Below are 22,483 nucleotides of genomic sequence, written 5' to 3'. Positions count from 1 at the left end.
CAGATAATAAAATTTTAAATTGCCTCATCCCTGATTGTTAGATATATCCAAATAGGAGCAAAAAATTTCAAATTTAATTTGGAAGTGCTCTTTTTCTCATGTGAATGAAATCTTCTCATATTTGTCCTCAGTCTCAAAATAATTTGTATTACATAACATTGGTAGGCACTCAGTACATGTGATAGTGAAACATTGTGAAAGCATCCCATAACAGTACAATGGCTATATCTCATTAAATATGTCTGTAATGACATCATTACTAAATTTAGTATGAAAGTTGTAAAATGAAAAGCTGTCGGAGGTCTGGAAAATTCATTAAGAATATTTTTTACAAATTTCTGTGGCTGATTGGGATTTTGACTTTGAGCTACTAGGTTCAGCTAGAGGAGCACAACCTATTCTTACATTTAAGAGAGAGCACTAAACCCATAGGGGATATATAGCTCCTGGGGAAATCGTAGGCATTCAGCTAAGCTTGTCATGGTCCATCTTTAGTATTTAATTTATCATTTATTTTTTTAAGTTTCCAGGGATTGTAGCACTTAATAACATTTTTTATCACTGTTTATGAGAAGCATTATAGTATCCTTTTGGTACCTCTTCTTTCTTTGTTTATAGTAGTAGCATCTTGTTATTCTTCATGATGTATAACTTCTTTGTATCTTTTTATAATCTTATATGTGGTTGTGATGTCTTCTCTTTTGCATTTTTGATGTTTTTGGCTTTTCTTCATAACTCATGTGCAGTATTTTAACTCTGTATTTTATTAATGCACTTTTTGGTGATAATCTTCTGTCAGTGATTACATGGATCCCTCTCTTTATCTCATGGTTTTAATATTCTTCCACAAAATTTATATTCTTCATTTCTGTTACATGGCACCTTTTCATATTAAATTCCATCATATCACCACCACCACCAACCTACTCACTACCACCTGGTCATGGTCATGGACTGGGCCGTGGGAGTATTGACCCCCAGAACACCCTACAGGTATACTACCTCCATCACCCTTTCAACACCCATTCCCTTTCTCCTAGCCCTCACCCACCAATACCAATTGATACCAGTCTAAGAATAAAGGAGCACTGCAGTGACCTACTTACCAATACTTGGCATGTCTTACTCACACCTAGCCATTACCATGTACTGATTATTGTTGCTAATAGTCTTTCATGACAATTCCCAATAAAACCAAGGACTCTATGCATGCTAACATAATTTATAAGTAGTAATTGTTACATCAGTAGAAAACTGTTGAACTAGCATTAAATGACTTGTAATATATGTTGTTATTACTTTATTAACACATCGGCTGTCTCCCACCAAGGCAGGGTGGCCCAAAAAAGAAAAACTTTCATCATCTTTCACTCCATCACTGTCTTGCCAGAGGCACACTTACACTACAGTTATAAAACTGCAACATTAACACCCCTCCTTCAGAGTACAGACACTGTACTTCCCATCTCCAGGACTTAAGTCCGGCCTGCCAATTTCCCTTTATAAATGTTACCTTGCTCACACTACAACAGCACGTCAAGTCCTAAAAACCATTTGTCTCCATTCGCTCCTATCTAACACACCACGCATGGTTGCTGGAAGTCCAAGCCCCTCACACACACACAAAACCTCCTTTACCCCATCCCTGCAACCTTTCCTAGGCCGACTCCTACCTCACCTTCCCTCCACTACAGATTTACACACTCTTGAAGTATATGTGTATTTATGAATAACTGTTGGAATAATAATTTTTCTGAAATATTGGTTTTCCCCATAAGAGTTCTAAGACCACATTAAAGGCCACTCCCATATGTTAGGATTTTTGGGTCATATCACTGTAGATCAAGGGGCTAGTAACCCCTTCTCCTGTATAAATTACTAAATTTAAAAAGAGAAACTTTTGTTTTTCTTTTTGGGCCACCCTGCCTTGGTGGGATACGGTCGGTGTGTTGAAAGAAAGAAAGATCACTGTAGATATTTCAAGAATGCCTGTACATATTCTCTTTGCTATGCTCTTCTGAATAAGATTAGCAGTAAGGAAATTGAAACATGAGGTTAAAGCTGTTTAAATAGCAATGTGGGGGAGGGACTGCTACCTTAACTTTTGCCCAAAAGTCTGAGTATACTATCAATTTTATATAGAATATTACTTTGTAAATTATGCCCACACTGTCTGAGGAAAAAATATTTCGAATTTGAGATATAGGAATACTAGGTTCACATAAAGGGAAATCACATGACAAAGTTTTTTCATAGACTTCATCCTCTGCATTATATGGTGACATTGTTAGGGATAGTATGTGACATTAAAAATAGGAGAGGTGTGTATACATAGGCTACCTGTGTATAGTATATACAGCATTCTATATTTTACTATGCACAGTACTGAAATATCTTTTAAATTCATATACTACAATATACAGTACTGTATTGAGATATCTGGTAAATTCAGCCCAGTATTTTACATTTTTCTTGAAAATTCTGTGAGTAGTCACACTTGGACATTACAGGGGAGCTGGAGGAGATGACAACAAGAACAGAAAGCCCCTAGCAGTGTTAAGGTTATCTTCTGTAGAAACAGCAGCTGATGATGTAGACATGAATGTGGAACCTGCCAGCAAGAGAGAGGATCAGGTAAGGAAATAGTGCCTCTTTTTTTTTTTTTTGTATGTGACATAACACCTTTAGTATTATGTATAATTTTTGTCTTCTTATCAAATGTTTTAATTAATGTTAAATCAGTTTAAACTGATATATAATATATTTGGTAGAGTTAGGCTAAAATAAATTACATTAAGTTAGGTTATGTTTGGTGAAATCTCTAATTGGCAATTGATGCAAAATTTAAATTTTTTACATCATTTTTAATAAAAAATGTATTTATTAAGTCATAAAGAAAACTTTTGTCATTTCAGTCTAACCAATTTGGCTTATTAGGGATGAGACATGACAGTGGTTCCTTGAGTTATGATAATTTTGAGTTACAATATACCCTCGTAAAGGAATTTAGTTTTGAGTTTCAGTGAAAAGTTTTTAGATATGATACACATATGATAGTTGACACGTGTGGATGGGCCTCAGCCCAGAACCAAGACAGGGTGAGTGGGAGGGATGGTGGGTGAGGGTGGAAGGGAGGAAGGTAGGCATGGGAGGGAGAGAGGCTGCAACAAAGGGTGTAAATATTAAATGATAAACCTACAATTCCTTCAAAATCTCTGCCTGTCCTGCCTTCCCTGCCCTGTCCTACCTGCATTGCCCTACCCTGCCCTGCCCTGCCATGCCATGCCATGCCATGCCATGCCATGCCATGCCATGCCCTGCCCTGCCCTGCCCTGCCCTGCCCTGCCCTGCCCTGCCTGCCTGCCTGCCTTGCCCTGCCCTTCCTGCCTACCTTGCCCAACCCTGCTCTCTCTTGCCCTGTCCTGTCTGTCTTGCCCTGCCTGCCTTGCTTTGCCACCCTGGCCTACCTGCCCTTTATAACACTACCACACCACCAATTCTTTAAGTCTAAAAACGGTAAAAGTTGCACTTCTGGGGACTTGAAATGAATTCCCATAGAACCATGTATATAGGGGTTTGAGTTATGATAGTTTTTAGGAATAAATGGGATTAGATCAGGGGTTTCAAATAGAGTTAGAGCTAAAGAAGGAGTAGCAATAATGTTGAAGGATAAGCTATGGCAGGAAAAGAGGGACTACAAATGTATAAACTCAAGGATTATGTGGAGTAAAATAAAGATTGGATGTGAAAAGTGGGTTATAGTAAGCGTGTATGCACCTGGAGAAGAGAGAAGTGTAGAGGAGAGAGAGAGATTCTGGGAAATGTTGAGTGAATGTGTGGGGAGTTTTGAATCAAGTGTGAGAGTAATGGTGGTTGGGGATTTCAATGCTAAAGTGGGTAAAAATGTTATAGAGGGAGTAGTAGGTAAATTTGGGGTGCCAGGGGTAAATGTAAATGGGGAGCCTTTAATTGAGCTATGTGTAGAAAGAAATTTGGTAATAAGTAATACATATTTTATGAAAAAGAGGATAAATAAATATACAAGGTATGATGTAGCACGTAATGAAAGTAGTTTGTTAGATTATGTATTGGTGGATAAAAGGTTGATGGGTAGGCTCCAGGATGTACATGTTTATAGAGGGGCAACTGATATATCGGATCATTATTTAGTTGTAGCTACAGTTAGAGTAAGAGGTAGATGGGAAAAGAGGAAGGTGGCAACAACAAGTAAGAGGGAGGTGAAAGTGTATAAACTAAGGGAGGAGGAAGTTTGGGCGAGATATAAGAGACTATTGGCAGAAAGGTGGGCTAGTGCAAAGATGAGTAGTGGGGGGATTGAAGAGGGTTGGAATAGTTTTAAAAATGCAGTATTAGAATGTGGGGCAGAAGTTTGTGGTTATAGGAGGGTGGGGGCAGGAGGAAAGAGGAGTGATTGGTGGAATGATGAAGTAAAGGGTGTGATAAAAGAGAAAAAGGTAGCTTACGAGAGGTTTTTACAAAGCAGAAGTGTTATAAAAAGAGCAGAGTATATGGAGAGTAAAAGAAAGGTGAAGAGAGTGGTGAGAGAGTGCAAAAGGAGAGCAGATGAAAGAGTGGGAGAGGCACTGTCAAGAAATTTTAATGAAAATAAGAAAAAATTTTGGAGTGAGTTAAACAAGTTAAGAAAGCCTAGGGAAAGTATGGATTTGTCAGTTAAAAACAGAGTAGGGGAGTTAGTAGATGGGGAGAGGGAGGTATTAGGTAGATGGCGAGAATATTTTGAGGAACTTTTAAATGTTAAGGAAGAAAGGGAGGCGGTAATTTCATGCACTGGCCAGGGAGGTATACCATCTTTTAGGAGTGAAGAAGAGCAGAATGTAAGTGTGGTGGAGGTACGTGAGGCATTACGTAGAATGAAAGGGGGTAAAGCAGCTGGAACTGATGGGATCATGACAGAAATGTTAAAAGCAGGGGGGGATATAGTGTTGGAGTGGTTGGTACTTTTGTTTAATAAATGTATGAAAGAGGGGAAGGTACCTAGAGATTGGCAGAGAGCATGTATAGTCCCTTTATATAAAGGGAAAGGGGACAAAAGAGATTGTAAAAATTATAGAGGAATAAGTTTACTGAGTATACCAGGAAAAGTATACGGTAGGGTTATAATTGAAAGAATTAGAGGTAAGACAGAATGAAGGATTGCGGATGAGCAGGGAGGCTTCAGAGTGGGTAGGGGATGTGTAGATCAAGTGTTTACATTGAAGCATATATGTGAACAGTATTTAGATAAAGGTAGGGAAGTTTTTATTGCATTTATGGATTTAGAAAAGGCATATGATAGAGTGGATAGAGGAGCAATGTGGCAGATGTTGCAAGTACAGTGGACCCCCGGTTAACGATATTTTTTCACTCCAGAAGTATGTTCAGGTGCCAGTACTGACCGAATTTGTTCCCATAAGAAATATTGTGAAGTAGATTAGTCCATTTCAGACCCCCAAACATACACGTACAAACGCACTTACATAAATACACTTACATAATTGGTCACATTCGGAGGTAATCGTTATGCGGGGGTCCACTGTACGTATATGGAATAGGTGGTAAGTTACTAAATGCTGTAAAGAGTTTTTATGAGGATAGTGAGGCTCAGGTTAGGGTGTGTAGAAGAGAGGGAGAATACTTCCCAGTAAAAGTAGGTATTAGACAGGGATGTGTAATGTCACCATGGTTGTTTAATATATTTATAGATGGGGCTGTAAAAGAAGTAAATGCTAGTGTGTTCGGGAGAGGGGTGGGATTAAATTATGGGGAATCAAATTCAAAATGGGAATTGACACAGTTAATTTTTGCTTATGATACTGTGCTTATGGGAGATTCTAAAGAAAAATTGCAAAGGTTAGTGGATGAGTTTGAGAATGTGTGTAAAGGTAGAAAGTTGAAAGTGAACATAGAAAAGAGTAAGGTGATGAGGGTATCAAATGATTTAGATAAAGAAAAATTGGATATCAAATTGGGGAGGAGGAGTATGGAAGAAGTGAATGTTTTCAGATACTTGGGAGTTGACGTGTCGGCGGATGGATTTATGAAGGATGAGGTTAATCATAGAATTGATGCGGGAAAAAAGGTGAGTGGTGCGTTGAGGTATATGTGGAGTCAAAAAACGTTATCTATGGAGGCAAAGAAGGGAATGTATGAAAGTATAGTAGTACCAACACTCTTATATGGATGTGAAGCTTGGGTGGTAAATGCAGCAGCGAGGAGATGGTTGGAGGCAGTAGAGATGTCCTGTCTAAGGGCAATGTGTGGTGTAAATATTATGCAGAAAATTCGGAGTGTGGAAATTAGGAGAAGGTGTGGAGTTAATAAAAGCATTAGTCAGAGGGCAGAAGAGGGGTTGTTGAGGTGGTATGGTCATTTAGAGAGAATGGATCAAAGTAGAATGACATGGAAAACATATAAATCTATAGGGGAAGGAAGGAGGGGCAGGGGTCATCCTCGAAAGGGTTGGAAAGAAGGGGTAAAGGAGGTTTTGTGGGCTAGGGGCTTGGACTTCCAGCAAGCGTGCATGAGCGCATTAGATAGGAGTGAATGGAGGCGAATGATACTTGGGACCTGACGATCTGTTGGAGTGTGAGCAGGGTAATATTTAGTGAAGGGATTCAGGGAAACCGGTTATTTTCATATAGTCGGACTTGAGTCCTGGAAATGGGAAGTACAATGCCTGCACTTTAAAGGAGGGGTTTGGGATATTGGCAGTTTGGAGGGATATGTTGTGTATCTTTATACATATATGCTTCTGAACTGTTGTATTCTGAGCACCTCTGCAAAAGCAGTGATAATGTGTGAGTGTGGTGAAAGTGTTGAATGATGATGAAAGTATTTTCTTTTTGGGGATTTTCTTTCTTTTTTGGGTCACCCTGCCTCGGTGGGAAACGGCCGACTTGTTAAAAAAAAAAAAAAAAATGTCCTCGTCACCCTGCCTCGGTGGGAGACGGCCGACTTGTTGAAAAAAAAAAAAATGTATTCTGGAACAGATTAATACCATAACACAAGGGGACCACTGTGTGCAAGGGGCTTGGGCATCCAACAAGTGTGTGTGAGCATGTTAGATAGGAGTGTGGAGGCAAATGTTTTTTTGGGACTTGACAAGCTGTTAGAGTGTAAGCAAGGTAACATTTTGTGAAAGAATTCAGGGAAAACTGGTTAGCTGGACTGGAGTCCTGGAGGTGGGAAATACAGTGCTTACATACTGAAGGAAGGATGGGGATGTTTTCAGTTTGGAGGGAAATCTGAACTATAGTATCAGTGTGCCTCTGGTGAAAGTGTTTCTTTTTTGAGTTAACCTGCCTCAGAGGGAGATGGCCAGTGTGTTATAAAATATATATATATATATATTTTTTTTTATTCAATAAGTCGGCCGTCTCCCACCAAGGCAGGGTGACCCAAAAAAAGAAAGAAAATCCCCAAAAAGAAAATACTTTCATCATCATTCAACACTTTCACCACACTCACACATTATCACTGTTTTTGCAGAGGTGCTCAGAATACAACAGTTTAGAAGCATATACGTATAAAGATACACAATGTATCCCTCCAAACTGCCAATATCCCAAACCCCTCCTTTAAAGTGCAGGCATTGTACTTCCCATTTCCAGGACTCAAGTCCAACTATATGAAAATAACCAGTTTCCCTGAATCCCTTCACTAAATATTACACTGCTCACACTCCAACAGATCGTCAGGTCCCAAGTACCATTCGTTTCCATTCACTCCTATCTAACACGCTCACGCACGCTTGCTGGAAGTCCAAGCCCCTCGCCCACAAAACCTCCTTTACCCCCTCTCTCCAACCCTTTCGAGGACGACCCCTACCCCGCCTTCCTTCCCCTATAGATTTATATGCTTTCCATGTCATTCTGCTTTGATCCATTCTCTCTAAATGACCAAACCACCTCAACAACCCCTCTTCTGCCCTCTGACTAATAGTTTTATTAACACACCTTCTCCTAATTTCCACACTCCGAATTTTCTGCATAATATTTACACCACACATTGCCCTTAGACAGGACATCTCCACAGCCTCCAACCGTCTCCTCGCTGTTGCATTCACAACCCTCTTTTCCCATCTACCTGTTACTCTAACTGTAGCTACAACTAAATAATGATCCGATATATCAGTTGCCCCTCTATAAACATGTACATCCTGGAGCCTACCCATCAACCTTTTATCCACCAATACATAATCTAACAAACTACTTTCATTGCGTGCTACATCATACCTTGTATATTTATTTATCCTCTTTTTCATAAAATATGTATTACTTATTACCAAATCTCTTTCTACACATAGCTCAATTAAAGGCTCCCCATTTACATTTACCCCTGGCACCCCAAACTTACCTACTACTCCCTCCATAACATTTTTACCCACTTTAGCATTGAATTCCCCAACCACCATTACTCTCACACTTGATTCAAAACTCCCCACGCATTCACTCAACATTTCCCAAAATCTCTCTCTCTCCTCTACACTTCTCTCTTCTCCAGGTGCATACACACTTACTATAACCCACTTTTCACATCCAATCTTTATTTTACTCCACATAATCCTTGAATTAATACATTTATAGTCCCTCTTTACCTGCCATAGCTTATCCTTCAGCATTATTGCTACTCCTTTAGCTCTAACACTATTTGAAACCCCTGACCTAATCCCATTTATTCCTTTCCACTGAAACTCTCCCACCCCCTTCAGCTTTGTTTCACTTAAAGCCAGGACATCCAGCTTCTTCTCATTCATAACATCCACAATCATCTCTTTCTTATCATTTGCACAACATCCACACACATTCAGACTTCCCACTTTGACAATTTTCTTCTTCTTATTCTTTTTAGTAATCTTCACAGGAAAAGGGGTTACTAGCCCATTGTTCCCGGCATTTTAGGTGACTTTTACAACACGCATGGCTTACGGAGGAAAGATTCTTATTCCACTTCCCCATGGATATAAAAGGAAAAGTAATAAGACCAAGAACTATTAAGATAAAATCAAAGAAAACTCAGGTGAGTGTGTATAAATAAATGTGTACATGTATGTGTAGTGTGACCTAAGTGTAAGTAGAAGTAGCAAGACATACCTGTAATCTTGCATATTTATGAGACAGACAAAAGACACCAGCAATCCTACCATCATGTAAAACAATTACAGGCTTTCGTTTTACACTCACTTGGCAGGACGGTAGTACCTCCCTGGGCGGTTGCTGTCTACCAACCTACTACCTTAAATTATATATGTTTCTAAAATATATATGTATGCTAGATTTCAGGTACGTCTTGCTACTTACACTTAGGTCACCATACACATACATGTGCAAGCCTATATATACACACCCCTCTGGGTTTTCTTTCTAGTTCTTGTCCTTGTTTATTTCCCTTTACCTCCATGGGAAAGTGGAACGGAATTCTTCCTCCGTAAACCATGCGTTTTGTAAGAGGCGACTAAAATGCCAGGAGCAAGGGACTAGTAACCCCTTCTGTATATATTACTAAATGTAAAAGGAGAAACTTTCGTTTTTCCTTTTGGGCCAACCCGCCTCGGTGGGATACAGCCGGTGTGTTGAAAGAAAGAAAATGTACATATATATTCTCCTTAAAGGTAGTAGGTTGGTAGATAGCAACCACCCAGGGAGGTACTACCGTCCTGCCAAGTGAGTGTAAAATGAAAGCCTTTAATTGTTTTACATGATGGTAGGATTGCTGGTGTCTTTTGTCTGTCTCATAAATATGCAAGATTTCAGGTACGTCTTGCTACTTACACTTAGGTCACACTACACATACATGTACAAGCATATATATACACACCCTTCTGGGTTTTCTTTCTAATTCTTCTCCTTGTTTATTTCCTCTTACCTCCATGGGGAAGTGGAACAGAATTCTTCCTCCGTAAGCCATGCGTGTTGTAAGAGGCGACTAAAATGCCGGGAGCAAGGGGCTTTTTTTTTTTTTTTTCAACAAGTCGGCCGTCTCCCACCGAGGCAGGGTGACCCAAAAAAAAAGAAAGAAAATCCCCAAAAAGAAAATACTTTCATCATCATTCAACACTTTCACCACACTCGCACATTATCACTGTTTTTGCAGAGGTGCTCAGAATACAACAGTTTAGAAGCATACACATATAAAGATACACAACATATCCCTCCAAACTGCCAATATCCCAAACCCCTCCTTTAAAGTGCAGGCATTGTACTTCCCATTTCCAGGACTCAAGTCCGACTATATGAAAATAACCAGTTTCCCTGAATCCCTTCACTAAATATTACCCTGCTCACACTCCAACAGATCGTCAGGTCCCAAGTACCATTCGTCTCCATTCACTCCTATCTAACACGCTCATGCACGCTTGCTGGAAGTCCAAGCCCCTTGCCCACAAAACCTCCTTTACCCCCTCTCTCCAACCCTTTCGAGGACGACCCCTACCCCGCCTTCCTTCCCCTATAGATTTATATGCTTTCCATGTCATTCTACTTTGATCCATTCTCTCTAAATGACCGTACCACCTCAACAACCCCTCTTCTGCCCTCTGACTAATGCTTTTATTAACTCCACACCTTCTCCTAATTTCCACACTCCGTGTGTATAAATAAATGTGTACATGTATGTGTAGTGTGACCTAAGTGTAAGTAGAAGTAGCAAGACATACCTGTAACCTTGCATATTTATGAGACAGACAAAAGACATCAGCAATCCTACCATCATGTATAACAATCACAGGCTTTCGTTTTACACTCACTTGGCAGGACGGTAGTACCTCCCTGGGTGGTTGCTGTATATATTACTAAATGTACAAGGAGAAACTTTCGTTTCTCCTTTTGGGTCACCCCGCCTCGGTGGGATACGGCCGGTGTGTTGAAAGAAGAAGATATATTCTCCTTTAGGTAGTAGGTTGGTAGATAGCAACTGCCCAGGGGGGCACTACCATCCTGCCAAGTGAGTGTAAAACGGAAACCTGTAATTGTTTTACATGATGGTAGGATTGCTGGTGTCCTTTTTTCTGTCTCATAAACATGCAAGATTTCAGGTACGTCTTGCTACTTCTACTTACACTTAGGTCACACTACACATACATGTACAAGCATATATATACACACACCCCTCTGAGTTTTCTTCTATTTTCTTTCTAGTTCTTGTTCTTGTTTATTTCCTCTTTTCTCCATGGGGAAGTGGAACAGAATTTTTCCTCCATAAGCCATGCGTGTTGTAAGAGGCGACTAAAATGCCAGGAGCAAGGGGCTAGTAATCCCTTCTCCTGTATAAATTACTAAATTTAAAAAGAGAAACTTTCGTTTTTCTTTTTGGGCTACCCTGCGTTGGTGGGATATGGCCGGTTTGTTGAAAAAAAAAAGAAAAAAATATATTCTCCATGGGGAAGTGGAACAGAATTCTTCCTCTGTAAGCCATGCGTGTCGTAAGAGGTGACTAAAATGCTGGGAGCAAGGGATTAGTAACCCCTTATCCTGTATACATTACTAAAGTTGAAAAGATAAATTTTTGTTTTTCTTTTTGGGCCACCCTGCTTCTTTGGGATACGGCCAGTTTGTTGAAAGAATGAAGAAGTATATACAGTGGAACCTCAAAAATTGAACTACTCCCAACTCGATCAGTTGTGTAAATGAAGATTGAGACACTTATGCAGCATATGGGAATCTTTATTCAGGAAACGTTTCGCCACACAGTGGCTTCATCAGTCCAATACAAAGAGGAAGGCGTAAGGAGAGGAGGAGTATGAGGTAATCAGTCCCTCAGCCTGGAGTCGATGTGTTCAGTCCATCAATCTTGTAGAATGTGCAGCATAGGGCCGTAGACGTGGCTTATATACTGTAGTGAGGTGAGGTGAAGCAGGCGGAGGTGGGGTCTTAGTGGTACCATCCACTAGTCGAAGTAGGTCTTCGTCCAAAGGTTGAACAAGTGTTGAAGAATTCTTTGTAACAAGATCCCATGATGCTGCCGTGTCTGACAGTTGTGATGAAATGGTTTGAAAAACCGACAAGTTGAAGATTGAGACACTTATGCAGCATATGGGAATCTTTATTCAGGAAACGTTTCGCCACACAGTGGCTTCATCAGTCCAATACAAAGAGGAAGGCGTAAGGAGAGGAGGAGTATGAGGTAATCAGTCCCTCAGCCTGGAGTCGATGTGTTCAGTCCATCAATCTTGTAGAATGTGCAGCATAGGGCCGTAGACGTTGTGTAAATGTATTTTTGTAAGTGCTTTTATAAGTGTATTTTTGAGGGCTTGAAATGGACTCATCTAATTTACATTATTCCTGATGGGAATAAATTCATTCGGTAGCAGCACTCGAACAGCCTTCTGGACCGAAGAAAGTTCGATATTTGAGGTTCCACTGTATATGTTTTTTTTTTTTCAACAAATCAGCCCTCTCCCACCAAGGTAGGGCGACCCTAAAAAAGAAGAAACACTTTCATCATCATTCACTCCATCACTGTCTTACTACACTTCAAAACTGCAAATATCCCCACCTTATTTTAGTTTTTTTATTTCTTATGAGCATTTAGAGAAGTTTTGTATATTATTTGTGTAGGTAATTTTTTTTTATCATGTAGACTCTGTAAATGACACTGACATTTTTTTCTAGTATTCTGTTCAGGATGCCAGCTATGTAAGTTTTCAAGATGGTGGACGGTTAGCTAGGATAGAGCCCAGTGCTGGCGGTGTGTCCCCAGGAGGCTCCACACCTCCCACGGAGGGTGAATTACATCCACACACACGTGATCACACCCCGCATCGTCGAACTCATCATAAAAGGTCAGCCTGTTACACACTGTACTCTCAAGAAATTTAATTCATAAATTATTTCACATAGCAGATATAATTTAATGTATAATATATCTTAAATAAAGCTAACTGCAGTAATTGTATTCTGATACGCTGGCAAGGCAAAGTGGTTACTAAGATAATTTTGTTTCTCATGCTTTATCATAAATGCCATTTACCATATTCAGGGCAGGGTGACTCATGCAGAATGTTAACCAAACACTTCTTTAACTGTACATTATATAAACATACAATGAAGAAGGCATTTAGTGTCATAAAAGCAATGCTTGAAACATTTACTGAAGAATGTAATTTCACTTTGGGCAATCAATGAAGTGAAAGTTACCAGCTGCTTGCACTATAAATTTGGGATATTTTTCATTTAAATAATATATGCTGGTTATTGATTATGTGTCTTTGGTTTATCTGGCACCAGGAGTCTCGGATTTGGCAGGTGAGATTGTCAATATGCCCTGCCCCCTGCTGGCTTTGCCGAGTCCATCTTCTCTGGCCTATAACTTGTGTCTTTATCCTGGCATTTTCATTATTTTGACAAGTTAGTTTTAGAATCAGTAAATTTTACCTATGAACAGACACTTCACAATATTCTGAAAATTTAAATGTGTTGAATTTTTTACATTAATAACATTTTAAACATGGTAATTTGTTAGTTAGCCTTGCATATATGTTGTTGATTAAATGTTTGTGAACTGTGACCCAAAGCCTGTAGAACAAGTTTATGTTAGCATTAGAAGGACTAAAAATATTCACCATATCATTAATTTGATGCACATCTATGCTTTGTTTTATCATGAAGAATGCCAGTGTCTTTCAGTAAGTTACTCTCCTCCATTTAACATCATCTGTTTAAAATGAATACTAAAGCTAGTTTATTTGCTCTCTGCTATTTAAAAATGTTTATTGAAAGTCTGGAAGAAAAGCTAGGATTTAAAGGCTACATTTGTTATAGCATATAATACTGCTTTGTTTCTATTATTTAAAAATTGTTATATAGTATATATATATTATATATATAAAGTTTAATGTTTTCTACATATAATAAATATTTATTTTTCATGTATCATACACAATATCAATGGCCCTCTTATGTGGTTATTAGATTGCATACCCATGCATTTATGTTGGTTAGTTCTTCATTTGTGCAGATCTCTCCTATAGATTTCAAAATCTCTTCTTGGTACCCCTCCATAAAGCTAAGATGTAGAGTGTAAGGGAAAGTTCTTTCAATTTTATGTTTTATTTTTGCCAATATATTGCATGTAATTGAGGCACTGCTGTTGTTCCCTATTCAAAATGCTTTTGAGAGATTGGGCCTTCACTCTTATACTTAAATTTGACATTAAGAAATAGTTATACATGTATTTATTAGGAAGATGTCAACTACAATCTCCTGACTTATAAGACTTATGTCCCAAGCTTCTTTACACCTAGCTCAGTAATTGCTTTCCTATATGTAGAGCTAGGAAGCAGTTCAGTTTTACATGATTCAACTTGTCGAAAAATTTGCATCCAATTCTTCTTGTCTTGAATACTGATATATTGCACTTGCTGACTCTTGGTTTATATGCAGAGATGTGCAATTGAGAAAGCTCTCTCCTGTTTCTGTTATATATATGTTTTTTAAATGAAGAGCTTCAGAATTATTGCATTTATTTGTGTGTATGTAACCATACATACATACATACATACATACATACAGGAGGGCCCCGCTTATACAGCAAGTTAGGTTTCACGCTACCACTGTAAAGCAAAAATCGCTGTGAAGTGAAACATAGCCTTTTTCACTTTCCATAAGTCTGATAACATGTTTACACTGTCATATATTAAGTGAGCAATAGAAGTAGACCTAAAAAAATTATATATACAGCACACACATTACTTACACTAAAATATTTTTGTCTTTGGCTTATAGTGAGTGGTGAATGTACGCATTTATTGTGGGAAGTCTGATTAAATGAAGAATGAGTTTAATTGAAAACCACTGCATTAGTGAAATGCTGTAAAGCAGGCCCTCCTGCACTTTAAAGGAGGGGTTTAGGATATTGGCAGTTTGGAGGGATATGTTATATATCTTTATATATGCTTGTAAACTGTTGTATCTGGGCACCTCTGCAAAGACAGTGATTATGTATGAGTTAGGTGAAAATGTTGAATGATGATGAAAGTATTTTCTTTTTGGGGATTTTCTTTCTTTGTGGGTCACCCTGCCTCGGTGGGAGACGGCTGACTTGTTGAAAAAAAAAAAAAAAAAAATATATATATATATATATATATATATATATATATATATATATATATATATATATATATATATATATATATATATATATATATATATATATATAATTTTTTTTTTTTTTTTTTTTTTTTTTTTTTTTTTTTTTTTTTTTTTTTTTTTTTTCAATAAACTGGCCATATCCCATCAAGGCAGGGTGGCCTAAAAAGAAAAATGAAAGTTTCTCTTTTTAAATTTAGTAATTTATACAGGGGAAGTGAAAAAGAGTTCCTCCGTAAGCCATGCGTGTCGTAAGAGGCGACTAAAATGCCGGGAGCAAGGGATTAGTAACTCCTTATCCTGCATACATTGCTAAAGTTGAAAAGAGAATTTTTTGTTTTTCTTTTTGGGCCACCCTGCCTCGGTGGGATATGGCCAGTTTGTTGAAAAGAAAGAAAAGGAATATATATATATACATACACACAAAGAGTTGAGGAGGGGTTGTTGAGGTGATTTGGTCATTTAGAGAGGATAGAGCAAAATAGAATGACTTGGAGAGTATACAGATCTGTAGTGGAGGGAAGGTGGGGTAGAGTCCATTCTAGGAAAGTTGGAGGGAGGGGGTAAAGGAGGTTTTGTGTGCAAGTAATTCAAACATCCAGCAGGTATGTGTGAGCATGTTAAATAGGAGTGAGTGGAAGCAAATGGTTGTTGGGACCTGACAAGCATTTGGAGTGTGAGCAGGGTAACATTTTGTGAAGGGATTCACGTCAACCACTTAGCCAGACCTGAGTCCTGAAGGTGGGAATTACAATGCTTGCCCTCTAAAGGAGGGGTTTGGGATATTTGCTGTTTGGAGGGACATCTGAACTGTTGTATCTGTGCACCTCTGGCAAGACAGTACATAGCATGAATGATGGTTGGAGGCAGTGGAGATGTCCTTTCTAAGGGCAATGTGTGGTGTAAATATTATGCAGAAAATTCAGAGTGTGGAAATTAGGAGAAGGTGTGGAGTTAATGAGAGTATTAGTCAGAGGGCTGAAGAGGGGTTGTTGAGGTAGTTTGGTCATTTAGAGAGAATAGATCAAAGTAGAATGACATGGAGAGCATATAAATCTGTAGGGGAAGGAAGTTGGGGTAGGGGTCGTCCTCGAAAAGGTTGGAGGGAGGGGGGGTAAAGGAGGTTTTGTGGGCAAGGGGCTTGGACTTCCAGCAAACATGCATGAGCGTGTTAGATAGGAGTGAATGGAGATGAATGGTATTTGGGACCTGATGAGCTGTTGGAGTGTGAGCAGGGTAATATTTAGTGAAGGGATTCAGGGAAACCAGTTATTTTTATATAGCCGGACTTGAGTCCTGGAAATGGGAAGTACAATGCCTGCACTTTAAAGAAGGGGTTTGGGATATCGGCAGTTTGGAGGGATATGTTGTGTATCGTTATACATATATGCTTCTAAACTGTTGTATTCTGAGCACTTCTGCAAAAACAATGATTATGTGTGAGTGAGATGAAAGTGTTGAATGATGATGAAAGTATTTTCTTTTTGGGTCACCCTGCCTTGGTAGGAGACGGCCGACTTTTTGAAAAAAAAAAAAAAATATATATATATATATTTTTTTTTTTTTTTTTTTTTTTAACAAGTCGGCCGTCTCCCACCGAGGCAGGGTGACCCAAAAAAAAGAAAGAAAATCCCCAAAAAGAAAATACTTTCATCATCATTCAACACTTTCACCACACTCGCACATTATCACTGTTTTTGCAGAGGTGCTCAGAATACAACAGTCTAGAAGCATACACATATAAAGATACACAACATACCCCTCCAAACTGCCAATATATATATATATATATATATATATATATATATATATATATATATATATATATATATATATATATATATATATATATATATATATATATATATATATATATACACACATTTATAGATGGGGTTGTAAGAGAAGTAAATGCGAGGGTCTTGGCAAGAGGCGTGGAGTTAAAAGATAAAGAATCACACATAAAGTGGTAGTTGTCACAGTTGCTCTTTGCTGATGACACTGTGCTCTTGGGAGATTCTGAAGAGAAGTTGCAGAGGTTGGTAGATGAATTTGGTAGGGTATGCAAAAGAAGAAAATTAAAAGTGAATACAGGAAAGAGTAAGATTATGAGGATAAAAAGATTAGATAATGAAAGATTGGAGATCAGATTGGAGGGAGAGAGTATGGAGGAGGTGAATGTAGTCAGATATTTGGGAGTGGACGTGTCAGCGGATGGGTCTATGAAAGATGAGGTGAATCATAGAATTGATGAGGGGAAAAGGGTGAGCTGTGCACTTAGGAGTCTGTGGAGACAAAGAACTTTGTCCTTGGAGGCAAAGAGGGAAATATATGAGAGTATAGTTTTCCAATGCTCTTATATGGGTGTGAAGCATGGGTGATGAATGTTGCAGCGAGGAGAAGGCTGGAGGCAGTGGAGATGTCATGTCTGAGGGCAATGTGTGGTGTGAATATAATGCAGAGAATTTGTAGTTTGGAAGTTAGGAGGAGGTGCGGGATTACCAAAACTGTTGTCCAAAGGGCTGATGAAGGGTTGTTGAGGTGGTTCGGACATGTAGAGAGAATGGAGCAAAACAGAGTGACTTCAAGAGTGTATCAGTCTGTAGTGGAAGGAAGGCGGGGTAGGGGTCGGCCTAGGAAACGTTGGAGGGAGGGGGTAAAGGAGGTTTTGTTTGCGAGGGGCTTGGGCTTCAAGCGGGCATGCATGAGCGTGTTTGATAGGAGTGAATGGAGACAAATGGTTTTTAATACTTGACGTGCTGTTGGAGTGTGAGCAAAGTAACATTTATGAAGGGATTCAGGGAAACCGGCAGGCCGGACTTGAGTCCTGGAGATGGGAAGTACAGTGCCTGCACTCTGAAGGAGGGGTGTTAATGTTGCAGTTTAAAAACTGTAGTGTACAACATCCTTCTGGCAAGACAGTGATGGAGTGAATGATGGTGAAAGTTTTTCTTTTTCGGGCCACCCTGCCTTGGTGGGAATCGGCCAGTGTGTTAATAAAAAAATTAATAATATAATATACACACATACATACACCTACCATCCAACTTACGACCTGCTCGACATACGACCACTCGACTTACGACCATGTTTTTTATGCCAAATTTCTGGGAAATAAACAACTGCTTGTGTTGTACACAGTGTTTATCCTAAACCTTACAGTATAAAATACAGTATTAATAGCATTAAAAGTAAAGTAAAACATGAAATACCAAAATAAAACAATAAAATAAAGTCATTACAAAAATGTGACGTTGATATTCAGTAGTAAAGTTTGACTTACGTCCATTTCAACTTACGACCGGTTTCTCGGAACCGAACTCGGTTGTAAGTTGGATGGTAGGTGTACATACATACATACTTTTTTAACACATTGGCTGTCTCCCACCAAAGCAGGTTACCCAAAAATAAGAAAGAAACACTTTCACCATCATTCACACACAATCACTATCTTTGCAGAGGTACCTAGATACAACAGTTCATATGTCACTCCAAGCAGCCAATATCCCAAAACCCTCCTTTAAAGGGGATGCATTGTATTTCCCACTTACATACATACGCACATACACACATGGTACGTGATGAGGTATCACAGTGGGCACCTGAGACGAGCAGGGTCCCACAAGGGTCAGTCCTAGGACCAATGCTATTTTTGGTATATGTGAATGACATGATGGAAGGGTTAGACTCAGAAGTGTCCCTGTTCACAGGTGATGTGAAGTTAATGAGGAGAATTAAATCAGATGAGGATCAGGCAGGACTTCAAAGAGACCTGGACACCTGGTCCAACAACTGGCTTCTCGAATTTAACCCCGCCATATGCAAAGTCATGAATATCGGGGAAGGGCACAGAAGACCGCAGACGGAGTATAGGCTAGGTGGACAAAGACTGCATACCTCACTCAAGGAGAAAGAGCTTGAATTGACCATAACACCAAACATGTCTCCAGAGGCACACATCAACCAGATAACTGCTGCAGCATATGGGCACCTGGCAAACCTGAGAATAGTGTTCCGATACCTTAGTAAGGAATCGTTCAAGACACTGTATACTGTGTACGTCAGGCCCATACTGGAATATGCAGCACCAGTTTGGAACCCACACCTGGTCAAGCACATCAAGAAGTTAGAGAAAGTACAAAGGTTTGCAACAAGGATAGTTCCAGAGCTCAGGGGAATGTCCTGCGATGAAAGGTTGAGGGAAATCGGACTGACGACACTGGAGGACAGGAGGGTCAGGGGAAATATGATAATGACACACAAAATACTGCGTGGAATAGATAAAGTGGACAGAGACAGGATGTTCCAGAGAGGGGACACAGAAACAAGGGATCACAATTAGAAGCAGAAGACTCAGATGAGTCACAGGGATGTTAGGAAGTATTTTGTCAGTCAAAGAGTTGCCAGGAAGTGGAATAGCCTAGCAAGGGATGTAGTGGAGGCAGGAATCATACATAGCTTTAAGACGAGGTATGACAAAGCTCAGGAAGCAGAGAGAGAGAGAGGACCTAGTAGCAATCAGTGAAGAGGCGGGGCCAGGAACTGAGTCTCGACCCCTGCAACTACAATTAGGTGAGTACACACACACACACAGAGGATAGATATGGAAAGCAAGAAGTGGGAGATGCAAGTCATAGCAGCAGAGGCTAGGATACAGAGATTAGAAGAGGAACTGAAAAATCTGAAACAGCCTAAAGAACTAAAGAACATTTTGGGAATGACATCAGAGACTGCTACCTCAGTCACAAATAAGGGGACTGTAGGGAAAGAAGGAGCAAAACTGCATGTAGAAGCTCTGTCAGAGGGGACTGTAGTAAATGAAAGAGCCAAGCTATATGTGGAGGCCCTAACAGACCACAGCAGAGCCCAGGGAAAGCCGAGAAGGGAAAATGACAGGCCACTGAGCCCGAGTACAATAGATAGTGAAACTGAAGAAAGGAAAGCTGCAATGGAGGAAATTAAATTGAATGAGTGGATACACAAGGATACGCAGTGGGAGAATGAAAGGGAGAGGTCAGTCTTTGTGTATGGGCTCCAGGAAGTTGAAGGGGAAACATATGAAGCAAGAAAACAAGGGGAAAAAAAGCAATTGAAAGCATCATAAAAGCAATAGAAGATGGCATGACCCAGCTGGAAAATTTTCAGAGAATAGGGGGGTTTGCAAGAAGAAGAACCCAGCCAGTGAAAGTGACTTTCATGGCAGAATCAACTTGGAACGGATCCTGCAGGAGAAAGCAAGACTAAGGGACATGCCGGCATACCAGAAGGTGTATCTCGACCTCGACAGAACACAAGAAGAAAGGCAGAAACTGAGAGAGATGGTACAAAGGCGAAAGGAGGAAAGAGAGAGGATGGAGGAGACAGACAGGAGATCCCAGACCCAGGAAGAAGATCAAATACAGCCTCCCTCACAACTTCCTATAGAAGCCCCCCAACCAGGGCAACCCCAGTGCAACCAAACATTCTAAACCAAAACACCCATGCCATATCCAATGCCCCCACCCACTGCATTACAAACTCCACCCCCACAGCAACCACCCATAGTTCCTTATCAGGTCTCCCACTTCCCCAACCCCAATGTACCCCCCAGACCACAGTCTTAGAAAAGAAGTTGAAGGTGTGGTATACAAATGCAGATGGAATAACAAATAAGGGTGAGGAGTGGCATGAAAGAATCAAGGAGACATCCCCAGACATAATAGCACTCACAGAAACAAAACTCACCAGAATGATAATAGATGCAATCTTTCCACCCGGATATCAAATCCTCAGGAAAGACAGAGGAAGGAGAGGGGGGAGGAGGAGTTGCACTGCTCATTAAAAACCAGTGGGGTTTTGAGAAAATGGGAGGAATGGATGGCACGGGCGAAAGGGACTACTTAGTAGGAGCAATCCAGTCCGAGGGACTTAAGGTGATAATTGCAGTAATGTACAACCCACCACAGAACTGTGGTAATCAGACTTGAGGAAGGGTGATGGGGAGTTCACAATAAACGACCGAGAGGTATGTGAGGAGCTCAACACGAGATTTAAAGAAGTATTTACTGTGGAAACCAGTAGGACTCCAGGAAATCAGAACAGGGGGGTACACCAAGAAGTGCTGGATGAGGTACACATAACCAAGGAGGAGGTGAAGAAGCTGCTATGTGAACTTGACACCTCAAAGGCAGTAGGACCAGATAACATCTCTCTGTGGGTCCTTAGAGAGGGAGCAGAGATGCTGTGTGTGCCATTAACAAAGATCTTCAACACATCCATTGAAACTGGGCAACTCCCTGAGGTATGGAAGATGGCAAATGTAGTCCCAATTTTTAAAAAGGGAGACAGACATGAGGCATTAAACTGCAGACCTGTGTCACTAACGTGTATAGTATGCAAAGTCATGGAGATCATCAGGAGGAGAGTGTTGGAGCACCTGGAAAGAAACAAGTGTATAATCGACAACCAGCACAGTTTCAGGGAAGGAAAATCCTGTGTCACAAACCTACTGGAGTTTTATGACAAGGTGATGGAAGTAAGATGAGAGAGAGGGGTGGATCGACTGCATTTTTTGGACTGCAAGAAGGCCTTCGACACAGTTCCTCACAAGAGATTACTGCAAAAGTTAGAGGATCAGGTACACATAACAGGAAAGGCACTGCAATGGATCAGAGAATACCTGACAGGGAGGCAACAACGAGTCATGGTACATGACGAGGTGTCAGAGTGGGCGCCTGTGACAAGCGGGGTTCCACAGGGGTCAGTCCTAGGACCTGTGCTGTTTTTGGTATATGTGAATGACATAACGGAAGGGATAGACTCAGAAGTGTCCTTGTTTGGAGATGATGTGAAGGTAATGAGAAGAATCAAATCAGACGAATATCAGGCAGGACTACAGAGAGAGCTGGACAGGCTACAAGCCTGGTCCAGCAACTGGCTCCTTGTGTTTAACCCTGGCAAATGCAAAGTCATGAAGATTGGGGGAGGGCAAAGAAGACCGCAGACACAATATAGTCTAGATGGCCAAAGACTGCAAACCTCACTCAAAAAAAAAGATCTGGGAGTGAGTATAACACTGAGCACATCTCATGAGGCGCACATCAATCAGATAACTGCTGCAGCATACGGGCGTCTGGCAAACCTACGGATAGCGTTCCGATACCTCAGTAAGGAATCGTTCAAAACTCTGTATACCATTTACGTCAGGCCCATACTGGAGTATGCAGCACCAGTTTGGAATCCACACCTGGTCAAGCACGTCAAGAAATTAGAGAAAGTGCAAAGGTTTGCAACAAGACTAGTCCCAGAGCTAAGGGGATTGTTCTACGAAGAAAGGTTGAGGGAAATCGGCCTGACGACGCTGGAGGACAGGAGGGTCAGGGGAGACATGATAACGACAT

At 40.2% G+C, this 22,483-nt stretch overlaps 1 protein-coding gene across 6 annotated transcripts in view; it reads left to right on the top strand.

The window, feature by feature from the left end:
- Window positions 1–22,483, top strand: part of Asator (tau-tubulin kinase asator) — a 304,756-nt gene that overhangs the window by 231,844 nt on the left and 50,429 nt on the right. For 5 of the 6 annotated variants that reach the window (XM_070090930.1, XM_070090932.1, XM_070090931.1 and 2 more), the window contains 3 exons: window positions 2,511–2,634; window positions 12,630–12,799; window positions 13,245–13,262. In XM_070090930.1, the coding sequence (XP_069947031.1) occupies window positions 2,511–2,634; window positions 12,630–12,799; window positions 13,245–13,262 (312 nt within the window). The remainder of the gene's footprint in view (window positions 1–2,510; window positions 2,635–12,629; window positions 12,800–13,244; window positions 13,263–22,483) is intronic. The other variant, XM_070090928.1, reaches the window with a different exon arrangement.

This window comes from Cherax quadricarinatus, chromosome 33, assembly GCF_038502225.1.
Source record: "Cherax quadricarinatus isolate ZL_2023a chromosome 33, ASM3850222v1, whole genome shotgun sequence".
NCBI classification, from domain to species: Eukaryota; Metazoa; Arthropoda; class Malacostraca; order Decapoda; family Parastacidae; genus Cherax; species Cherax quadricarinatus.
The sequence above is the reverse complement of the archived record's forward strand: the minus strand, read 5'-3'. Positions and strand labels throughout refer to the sequence as shown.